Source organism: Sceloporus occidentalis, unplaced genomic scaffold (assembly GCF_023333645.1).
Source record: "Sceloporus occidentalis isolate IW3139 unplaced genomic scaffold, rSceOcc1.0.p SCAF_82, whole genome shotgun sequence".
Taxonomy (NCBI): domain Eukaryota; kingdom Metazoa; phylum Chordata; class Lepidosauria; order Squamata; family Phrynosomatidae; genus Sceloporus; species Sceloporus occidentalis.
The window spans coordinates 852,090-863,917 of record NW_028317062.1 but is presented as its reverse complement, the minus strand read 5'-3'; the positions used below and the strand labels follow the sequence as shown (position 1 = coordinate 863,917).

The window sequence follows — 11,828 nt, the reverse complement described above, 5'->3', positions numbered from 1 at the left end:
GCTTATTAACTACAAGATCCAGAATATGTTGCAAGAACACTAAACATCAGAAGTGCAGGAACCATCATGCACTGCCAGATCATGTATATCCGTCTTTTCCTCCTGCTAAATTTAGGGGTACATAAAACCAGCTGGTTAACCATCGTTCGAGTTAGAACACACTGGTCTTTGAAATGTCTCTTCCACTGGAAAACTATTCTCTCCCAAAGCATTTCTTGATTCACTTCTAAGGCAAACTGCTAAGACGTCCTCCTCATAGCACAGGTAAGCAGAGCTTGTTATAGCCAGTGTTCCACATGTCTTTGCAGCTGTACTTAGTAGTCCAGCAGTTGTCTGCTCTGCTGTTGCAATGTAGTATGAGGTCAGCAGAGGAGGTAACATGACGAGGGTAAGAAAAAGACAAAAGGCAAGTTTCCCTCATGACAAAATTAAGTTTGAACCGCTCAGCAAGACAGCCACCGTGTCCTCCATGTTTCTTTTCCGTGTTTACTTAACCAGGCCAGCACCGCTTAATCAGCCGTGATACCTTTGGCTCGAAGCTCCTCCTGCACTCTCAGCAGGTAGGTGGGATCTGGGTATCCAAATCTGAGAACAAGAGGAAAACACACCTCTAAACACAGTTAAGTGACAAAATGTACATGCATAATCAAGTTAGATCATTTCAGGGTGGTGATAACATAATTAATTTACTAACCCCTTCAGGACCGGACTGTTTTTTAAATTTTGTACCCTTTGTGAAAATGGCTGTTTTTGTTTTACCCCTTAACGACCAATGATGTGGCAGGCACGTCACGCAAAAAAACAGTCAGTTAACGACCACTGACGTGCCTGGCACGTCATACCATTAAACAAGCTTAGAAAGCGATCTACGATTGCTTTCTTTGCTTAAAACAGTGTTGCTGTAATGCCTCAATGTTGTGGCATTCAGCAACATGGAGATCTGCAGCAGGGATCGTGTAGCTGCAATTTTCTTCTTTTCCGTTTATTGCACCCATAAAAATGTTTGGTTTCTTTGCAAGTTAGGGCAATAAGTACAAAGAGCATATTGCTATTTTATAATGCCTTAAAACGTCCCCTTACATTCTACACAATTTTTTCTCATTCTTTTACTTTGGGTGCAAGAAAGGGTTTCCTTATTGTCTGTTTCTAGGGGGAAAGGCACCTATTTTTACATTTAATTTCTTAATTTTATTATTTTTTATTTTTACATTTTCTCAGAACGGGATTTTTTAAAAATATTATTACATTTTTATCTAACTATATTTTTACATTTTTTATTTTTGTTCAATATATTTTATTTATATTGATAACAGAACGATCAGTAAGCAGGGCTCCATTGCCCTGCATTGCTGATTGCAGTACCTGTAATCAGCCTACAAGGGGGCTCAAACCTTTCGAGGGGGCTCAAACCAAGGGGGCCTGGAAACCTTTCTATTGTGACTGATTCCACCCAGCAGAAGGGCGCTCCCATCTTGTGAAAGGCATCCTGTCTTTCAATATGGGAAATTTGATCAATCAAGAAAGTGGTTAGGTTTTGGCTGATTGGTTTTGGTTTTGCTGAATGCCTCGGCTAATGTGATTACTCCGAAGAGCGCCCCTGCTTATATTTTTGTTTTTCATGAATGGCTCGACATCGAGGCATTGCAGCAACACTAGTTGAGCAAAGAAAGCTACCGTTAATTGCTTTCTAAGCTCTGGTAACTACATGACGTCAATTGTCACAGAGGGGTTAAAAAAAAAAATTGCTAAGCAGGGGGTCAGTGCCAGGAGTTCCCCACTGTGACAACCAGAAACCAGCAGAGAAAAAGATCTATTGGTGGGGCCAATCATAGATTCAGTAAGCTTATGGCAGGCAAAACAGTAACAAAAGCGCTCCATTGTTTTAGACTGCAGAGACAAACGCGATAGCTGCAGTTTAATTGATAAATGTAAAGCAATGCACTTGGGATGTAAAAATACAATATAGCATTGGGGACACTATTCTGTCACTTGGGGACACTCGGAATAACTATTCAGACTGAAAGGTAAGCAGAAAAGGCTGTACTCCAAAACAATATTCACATATTGGAAATTAGGCCCCTAAAATAGTGAATGGTTTGCAGAACAAAAATGATCAGGAAAGTCTAATGAAGCTCAACATATATATATAGCTTTACTGAGGGGTAGATAAATGGAACAGCCTCCGATCAGAAGTGAGGGAATTTAAACATGCAGGATAGATATAAAGCTATCTTGAATCTAAAACAAGACCAATGACTGATTGAGGTTGAGTCTTTACATCAGGAAAAATGGGCCAGATGGTTCTTAGCTGCTGTCAAATTCTATGTTTCTCGCTAATGGTCACGTGGGCAACCTCATTTACATATGCCTGCTAGGTAATCCAAAAATATGAACAGAGCCAGGGCTGGACTGGGGATGAATAAACGGCCCTGAAACTATAAAGCCAAGGGCCGGCAAATAATCTACATGCAGCCCCCCATCTAGTTACATACGATTACATGTTACACAGCATGTATCCACCTGGATACATCTGCTGCTAGCCAGCCAGGACTGAGCAGACCCCTATATACAGCTGCTTCCATCTTGTTAGGCATCATTAGTGTATAGTGATATGATCCATGCATGGTGGCTAGACACACATTTGACATGCTTATGGTAGGCAAAAAGGCAAATAGAGCCAGGTAGAGCAAAGCATGTAATGAACTCACCTATTTACAAGTGCCATGTAAAATGATCTGATGAAAATGATAATCCCTACAGCTAAGGAAGATGATATTATGGAATACAAAAATGGTCAAGTCAAATATATAAGATATATGATCTCACATATAGCTCTGATGATCTCATACTATTATTATTATTATGTTCTCTTTGAATTAAATAGATCAATATTACGCTAGCTATATGCTTAAGTTCTGCATGACAGATACTCTTTATAATCTTTAGAGTTTCAGATAATTCTAAAAAAACAAAACTAAACAAAAACAGTGGGGAGGCAAATATTAAAAAAAATTGAGTAATGGAACTTACTACAATAGAAGGATTAACAGGAGAGAGAATTAAAAAGAAAAAAGCGTGGCTATTGAGGGGAAATCTCTGAGAAAATGATTCATATGTTCCTTTAAATTGCTATTTTGTGCAGCAACACGCCTAAAGGGGCAGAGCGTTTAAAAGACTTTTCTTCACGTGAAACATCGATGACGTTGTGTTACGCTGTATAGGGAAAAGGAGTGGTATATGAATTGTGCACGCTTTTCGGACTGATGCACACTTACAGCTGTGGTCCTCCTGAGCAGTTGGTTTTATGATGAATGTCATTCCATGTTATGACGTTTGGCCTCCCTGTCGTCATTGAAGTCCCGATGGTGAAGGTTAAGCGCTGGTCAAAAGCTTTCTTGAACAGCGCAAGAACTTTGTTCCCTTCTGGACAATCGGGCAAGTAAGCGACACGAGTTGTTCCTGGATACCTTACTCCTGGATTGGGGTGCTCGGCCTGCAGAGAAAAGCAGACTTATTAGCAATGCTAAAGTATAGGAACCCCCAAAAAAATTCAGAAATGATTTAAAATATATTAGTAGTATGGAATAAATTAGCAAATTGAATAGAATAACCGTCATCATTAACATGAATTTAATTGATGCCTTTAAAAACTGGCCCGGGTACTTTAACCCCTTCAATCCCAGGGGTTTATGGTACCTCAAGTTGCCATTTTTGGGCTATGTCGGTTCAGCGATGATTCTCTTTTCCTGTGAATAGTGTACCCATGTAAACTATATATTGTTTTTTCAAGGAGAGATAGAGCTTTCTTTTGATACCATAGTTAGACGAGTAGCTAAAAATTTAGAATGAGAAATTTTGTAAAAGCTAGCAAAAAAAAACAGCTAATTTTTTATAAATTTTCCCTCTGAATCCTCACAAAATTAGGTAAAGTGATGGAAAATCCCCTGATTGTCCTGATTTCAGAAATACCTAATTTATATAGATTTTCCATACTTTCCCAGCACTTAGAAGGTGTACATTATGCGTAGAATTTTTATGCTTATGGCTTAGCGGGTTGTGAACGGGGCAGGAGGGTTATACTGGGTAGATGTTGTGTTAGGGCAATGGGATAGGTTTTTTTCTTTTTTGATTATCTTTTTTATAGATTTTTTCATTTATTTTATTTTTTGTATTTATATATATAGATTTATTTATTTATTTTAACGGTTAGAGGGTCCTCTTAGGGACCTCTTGAACATGTTATTAATGCCAGTGATGTCACAATGACATCACTTAGCTCACTTTATTGTTGTTTTTTTATTATTATTATTTATTGTATTATTTTAGAGATTTTTTTTTCTTTTTTGAAACCTGCAGGGGATATCCTGTCCTCTGATGACCTTCCAAGTGACGCGATCCGGAAGGGAATGTCTGATCGCGTGATCCATGTTTAAAAACGTAACAAGCTTCCGGCGTTCGTGCCAGAAGCTTTTACATCCGACGATGCTGGCTTCTGCTGTCAATGGGGAGTCCAGGTTGGGATATGTCCCTGCCGCTGCAAGAAGAGCAGGACGTACCGGTACGTCCATAGGGTATTCTTGGGATGTGTTTTTTGGATATACCGCTACGTCCATAGGGGACTGAAGGGGTTAAAAAAACAAAACCAAAAAACGCTGAATATATGGGGGTAGAAATGTTAATAAGGACATTAATTATGGCTCTCTGATCCAGTTAGAAAGGACATTGCGCTCAGGGGAGTTATGGTTTTATTTCCCTAATGTCACCAATTCATTTTGAAACACTAGCAAGTTTCTCCAGTGTGAAGGACTGGCCCTGGGTAATGTATAATTCAATGTGCAAGAAGGAATTTCATTTGGCCAACTAAGCTCTTCCTGCAGAAGAAGCTCAACTTTCCCATTAGTGAATAAACCCAAATAAGACAAAATAAAACTGCTTCCTCCCCCAAGTAAATTAACTCACCAAAGAGGGCAACTTGTGTTTAGCCAAGTCTTCTTTTAAAGACATATTATCTGTATCCTCCATGTTTTGTCCAGATGCCCATTTTAATTTCCTTTCCTACTGTAATTTTGAATATTTACCTTTCTCAAGCGTTGAAATGAGAGTGCCCGCCTGTCACTGCGGTGAAGGAGCAGAGGAAGTAACGGGGTGGCTGTACAGAATCTTAAATCCATCACTCGGAAATGGCGTCAACGTGTCTTTTTACTCACTTTTTATATTACAAAATATATACCTCCATTGGTAAAGCAAAACAAAAAGCACGCAAGACCGTAGCATGGGATTAGTACCCAGGTATACATAAAAGAATAAATATATACATCAGAAGCCTGTCACAGACAGGAGCTCAGTCTTGCAGAAGGGTTTACAGGTCAAGTAACAAGCCAGAAGGAGCAGCAGCGTAATGTCATCAATATCCAACTTGTTAATACACTTTTTTTTTTTCTAAGGTATCCATCAAGCAGGTCTTTCACTCCTTTCCTGCGCATGCTGGTGAATTGCTGCAGCTGAGTGTCTTGAGGGGCTGTTCATTCCTAATACATTATCTCCTACAGAAAGGGTTTTAGGTCCTTCAACGTCACACTAGCCTACTAAGCCATCAAACCAAAAGGAGCGGGGCCAAGCAGATCTGCAGAATTCCCCCATCCCATTGCACAGCGCTACAGAATATGATGGTGCCATATTTGGAAATAAATAGTAATATGCACTTGCCCCAGGTAGTTGTAGTGGAGAAGATGTGTTTTGCCTGCACGGGATATTCTCACCCCGTACAGCTCCAGCCCTGGCTCTGCACACGCCTGGAAAATGCTCCCATTGTTTTTACGAGAGTGCTTTCCTGCCACGGATTGGCCACTTTAAGCATCCAATCGGTGAGAGGAATAATCACGGTGACTGCATCTTCTACCTCGGGTAAGAGCTTTGATTGGAATTCTTCTTTAGCGTTGCCGTCAGGGTCGCTTTAAACTGGCTGCACAATGCATGTGTGCTACACGGCAACAGATATTCTTTATACCACATAGATCTTACGGTTATTACGTTTCATTTCTATAGCATCAGCAATTTACACAGCACTTTTTAAAGTACGGACAGTGACGAGCTGATACATTAAGTATAGAGGGTCTTGCTCGCAAGCTTACAATCTAGAGGGGCTACAGTAAAAATTATTTTAAAACTATAAAAATATTGGAGCGATTTGTACATTGCAGTTTGCCTGTGCAAATTCTAACTTCTAATGATTAATTAGAATTGTTATTTTATAATAAACTTTTTGTTCAATTTCACAAATATAGCAGGACCAGCTAGATCTATGCATCATCTCTACCTGATGGGCTGATCTCCCTGGCTCACTCACACTAGACAGCCTAACCAGCACAGCCTCAGCAGTATTTCCTCCTCATTGCTGTGGGTTCTCCTGAGGTAGACCTTAGGTCCAGCATCTCTCCATTTCAATGTGACTTTTGCAAAACACAAGCGGACATCAAATTATCCAATTTAATGCATCTTTCCCTGCCGCTCCTATCTACTTACAGTGCTGTGAAAAAAGGCAGCTTTTCCAGGATCGTTTCACTTATTGAAAGGAAAAGAACCAAAACCTATATCAGCCATATGAAAAAGTAACTGCCCCTAAACCTAATGGACTGGTTGTGCCACCCTTGGGGGCAACAACTGCAATCAAATATGTCTGATAACTTGTCTTTTACTGGAACGTGGAGGAATTTTGACCCACTCTTCTTGGCATAATTGTTTTAATTCAGCCACATTGGTGGGCTTTTGAACATGAACTGCTTTTTTTTTTTTTACGGTCACGTCACAGCATCTGAATCAGATTCAAGTTAGGACTTTGCTTGTGTGCTTCAGATCATTGTCCTGCGGCATAACCCAAATGTGCTTGAGCAGAATTCATGGTTCCATCAATTATGGCAAGTGGCCCAGGTCCTGAAGCAGCCCCAGACCTTCATATTACCACCACAGTGTTTGAATGATGGAATGAAGTTGTTATTGTGTAATGCTGTGTAAGCTTTACACCAGATGTAAGACACACGTCTTCCAAAAAGTCCTTTTTGACTCATCAGACCACAGAATATTATTCCAAAAGTCTTGATGCCATCAAGATATTTTTGCCAAGTGTGAGACAAGCTTCTGTGTTCATTTTGGTAAGCAGTGTTTCTTGCCTAGTAACTCTCATATGGATGCCAATTTTGCACAGTCTCTTTCTTAATGTGGAATCGTAAACACCGACCTTGACTGGGGAGATTGAGGCCTGTAGTTTTTTACTTGTTAGTCTGGATTCTTTTCTGACCACCTGGATGAGTCGTTGATGCGCCCTTGGAGGAATTTTGGTAGTCTGGCCATCCCAGGGAAGGGTCATCCCAGTTCCAAGTGTTCTCCATTTGTAGATAACGGCTCTCAACATTGTTCGCTGGCTTTGTAACCCTTTCCAGACTGATGGATGTCAATGACCTTGTTTCTCCTCTGTTCTTGAATTTCTTTAGATAGCGACAGCATTTGCTGCCTTTTAAGACCTTTCATCATACATCACTTTCCAAGCGAGGTTCTATTTAATTGATGTTTATATTGAACAGGTCTGGCAATCGATTATCAATTAAATTTGGTTCATTGGCTGATTAAGTAACCAAGGAGGGAATTACTTTTTCACATAAGGCCAGGTAGGGTTGGATAGTTTTTTCCTTCTATACATAAAATCATTATTTAAAAACTGTGTTTTGTGTTTACTTGGGTACTTTGTCTAATATTAAAATTTGTTTGATGATCTGTGTTAGGCCAACAGCGCCAGAACCTGCAAGAGTTCTGGAGGGAAGCCTTCTAATGAGACCCCCTGTGTGCATGCAGAGAAAGCACTTACATTGATTTCAACAGGAGCACTTTTCTGCCACTGATTTTCTGCTTTAATTAACCAATCACCAGTATACCTGCAGAATACTTAAATATGCATTACTAGTTGGTGAAGCTGCAAGGAATACTTAACTATTCATTTCACTTGACAAGAATTGAAATGCCAAGCACATCACGGAAATACATCCCCTTAACGTCAATTGACGTGCCTGACACGTCATGGGGTTAAACAAGTGTTAATTTTAGTGCTAAAGTCCTAAAGTTAGCACTGTATCTTAGAGTTAAAATATCATATATTTGAAATACCCTGGGATGTCTAGTTTTCAAAAATATATGCTTTGATTGGGTTAATTGAACTGACCAGCTTCAAAGATGTCCCAAGTAGTGGCAAAATGACCACTTTTGAAATAGCAAAATGCTACTTGTGCTTGTTCATTAATTTTTTCTTCAAATGTTCACCATATTTTTTATAGCAAATTAGATGATATGCTCAAAAAACACATTACATTATATAAAATAACATTATATAAAAATAATAACGGAACATGATACAATACTTTCTTGTTGGATTTAATCATAGTCTTATTTCAGATATGACAGTTCTCCGTTAATGGTCAGCAGCTCAACAGTCATCCACATGAATGTATGTATGTAACATTATATGCGAGACCGGACGTGCTATGCTTACAACAGACATACTTGAACATTTCATCGACAGATCTTCTAAGTTGCCATGTTCTCTTGAAGGTTTATTGCCAGGTTACACAAAGGCATTACACATTTAATCAGTACCTTTAATTACAAGTACAGAAAAAAACCAACTTACCCCTTGGATGCCAGGAGGGAAGACATACTGGATGATAATGGTCCCGTACTTCTCGTAACCTGGAAGTAACAAGCCGGAGTCCTTTGATACCAACATCCTTCCATTCTCAGGTTGGTTCCCTACCAGCTGTCCGTAGAAGCGACCACACATGGGACAAGCTTTCTTCACCTGCAGGGCCCTTGTGATACAGTCCTCGCAGAAGGAGTGCTGGCATTTCTCCAGTGTCTTTATGTTCTGGATCTCCCCCAAGCAAATGGGACACTGATTTTCTCTGTCATCCTCTGCATCATCTCTTCTATGGTCACGAGAGCTGCCATGACTGCTGCTGGCTACCCCTGAGCAGCCAGGAATCCCCCTACTGCCAGTACTCTGCTGTCCTCTAGAATAAGTGCCTCGAATGTGCAATTCAGCTGCATGTTCAGTGTTCTTATCACCATAAGCCATACAACCAGACAACTGATGCTGTTTGTATGATTTCTTCAATTCCTTCTCTGTCTCCTTTAGCAGAGACTTAAGTGCCTTTCTGGCAACGTGTAGAGCATTTGTTGTAACGTGGCTCTCTGGGTTCAACCGTAAAACATAGATATCAGAAGTTTCTCCATCTATTATGATCCGGACTCTGTTTTCCTCGCTTATACGGTCAAGTTTGGATGGGGTCTCTTTGTTTAGGAAGTCCCAAATGGGTTTGCTAACACTGACCTTGTTCTTTTGATTCCCTCCACAGGCTGCCATTCTGGACAAGACAAAGGACACTTAAAAGGAAAAAAGTAGGGGGAAAAAATATTAGTGAACATTAGTGAATACAGGAGTGAAAATTATAACTGCAGAAAATAGTGTTTGCAATATTATAAAATTCAATAAGGTTTCCCAGATTATGATGAGAGGAAGGAAGGAAGGAAGGAAGATAAATTAATTAATATATTAAATTAATAATAGGTTTGTATTACCAGGATACCCACCACAGGAACAAAGTGCTTTATTAAACTGGCTTATTTAAGAAATATCCAATTGATTCATCTAGATTGTCCTTTTAAATCTAGAATCTCTCTCTGAATCAGGAACATAGGAGCGTGAAGCTATTAAATGTGTCAAGGCAGACACTAATTATTCTTGTGGTTTTAACATTTTACAAGAGCTTACAAGAGAATATCCACCCCGGAAATATCTGGAGACGCACAAAAATTCCACAGCATCCCAGAAAACGTTAGTTCATGCTGCCATGCTGCCATGAAAGACAACATTGATACTAGTAATAGCCTGGTGTATCTGAGGTGTTATTAGAAAACAGAAATCCTACAGGCTACATGAGCAGAAACGAGGACCTAAGTGAGGTGATTACAGAACGTAATAAGGACAGAGCCAGCATCATAGCGCCCACTCTGTAAACCAAGAGACCCAGGTCCAGCGTTACCGCCATGCTTCGGAAACCTTGTCCTCCATTCTAACCCACCACCTCCCTCTACTTGTGTCATAACTTATTCAATAGCACTCCTCTCTCCCTACACATCATCACATAGCTACCTATACCTCCAATCTGCCCACATACTGCTCTCCCCTCTCTCAATGTTTTCACTGCCTGGGAACCACGGACATAAAGAAATCCAGCCATTTCTAACCATAGGTTTGGCTGTGGTATACAAACAAATCAGATGGACATCAATGTGTCCTCCTAGTCTTAGGATAACTAGAAAAGCAAGTTATCTATTACAAGTCCTACCGGAAAAGCAAGATGTCCACTGCATATTGTGTTGCCTTATCAATGCCATACCACCCAACAGTCCTGGTTTCCGCAGGACAGTCTTGATTTTTGGGCACTGTCCCCGGTAGCTTGCCCCACTTTTGCGGTCTGCGGCAGCTTTGGGCCAGTTTGGGAGATCATCTGATCCCCCCCCCAGCCAGCCAGGGAGGTGAAAAAGCAATGGAGGCTTGTGCTGTCGCAGACATCAAATTTGGAACAATTAATCATATTTCATCTTGCAGTTTTCGGATCTAATAAACTCCAAATTTGTAACAATTAATCATATTTTGTATCTTATCGTACAATGTGGACATAAGTACAATTACAGACTGTTGGTCTGCTTGGCTTCTGCCTTTCGTTCCTGGCACAGACCCAGCTCATTTTGGCTTTAAACATATAAATATATGGCATTTCCAGCAGGAAATTATTTTCCAAAGCTTTTTTTTTTTTTTTTTTTAGCTAATGCTACAGTAGCGAGAAAAGAGGGACAGAAAAAAAAATGATGCCGCTTGGATTCCATCCAATAATTACATGTAACACAGCTGCAAAATAATATTAATTTTAAAGCAACTAAAATGAATTGCTCCTTTTTAATTTGTTCAGCTGGAACAGAACATTTCTCCCAGGAAAAATCACAGAAACCACCTACATTCAGAGACGCAGACGTTAAAGCCTTAAAGGGGGACTGCACCATTAATTTATCTTAATCACACAAAGCTTCTGTCTATTGTTTTCCAGTCATTATAATTGCTTTGGCGACAGTTTGTAAAAGAGTAAATGGCCAAGATCTGTTTCGCAAGGTGGCCTAAGTAGCGGTCCCTGAGTCGACTTTCCTCACAGATAGGCTGCTATTTCCAAAGTTCAATTAAGGTAACTTAAAAATTGCTGTTAACACTTATGTAAATAAATGCAGTATTAGTACTTGCTAGTACTTTTGAGTTTAGCATTTGGGGCTCTATCCGGTCATCGACAAGAAAGAGACTTGTGAATAATTATTTCGGAGGAGTTAAAGGTAAGCTGGCAACGCAATGCAGCAAGCAGGGTGCTGGGTTGTATGGCTGGAGGCCATATAGAGCCTAGAGTACTCTAGCTCTGGAGACCCCATCTCCAGGAGAATATTCACATACTGGGGAGGGCAACTAAAATTGTAGATTGCTTGCAGGATACAAATGTATAGCTTGGGAGAAAGAGGAGATGTGATGGAAACGTCAAATTCAGTTTCTACCTCCAGAGAGCCATAGCTGTTGCACTACTACCCGGGGTCACGTAATGTTGTTTTATGTGACCCCACAGCGCCCATCTCCACAAGCAAGCTAGTCCTATTTGGAGAATTAGGCCCAGCCTGAGGGAAAATGGTTCTCATGTTCTCTGCCCCTCGCACATCTCCTCGTAGGCATCAAGTGTTTTGATTAAGCC

The 11,828-nt window shown here is 40.2% G+C and overlaps 1 protein-coding gene across 1 annotated transcript; it reads right to left on the bottom strand.

The window, feature by feature from the left end:
* Positions 1 to 509: 509 nt before the first annotated feature.
* On the bottom strand, positions 510 to 10,283 carry LOC149285219 (E3 ubiquitin-protein ligase DTX3-like). Its single transcript, XM_089495588.1, has 4 exons — positions 10,202 to 10,283; positions 8,675 to 9,426; positions 3,276 to 3,493; positions 510 to 585 (listed from the first exon to the last, which is right to left on the bottom strand). Exons 1-4 carry the CDS (start codon positions 10,281 to 10,283, stop codon positions 510 to 512), a joined length of 1,128 nt encoding a protein of 375 aa, XP_089351714.1.
* Between the last annotated feature and the right edge of the window lie 1,545 nt (positions 10,284 to 11,828).

Coding starts and splice junctions, on each gene's coding strand:
- LOC149285219 (XM_089495588.1), bottom strand. CDS start 10,283: ATGGCTGGATTTCTTTATGTCCGTGGTTCCCAGGCAGTGAAAACATTG. Junction 9,427..10,201: donor AGTATGTGGGCAGATTGGAG/GTATAGGTAGCT, acceptor TTTCCTTTTAAG/TGTCCTTTGTCTTGTCCAGA. Junction 586..3,275: donor TGCTCAGGAGGACCACAGCT/GTAAGTGTGCAT, acceptor TCTTGTTCTCAG/ATTTGGATACCCAGATCCCA.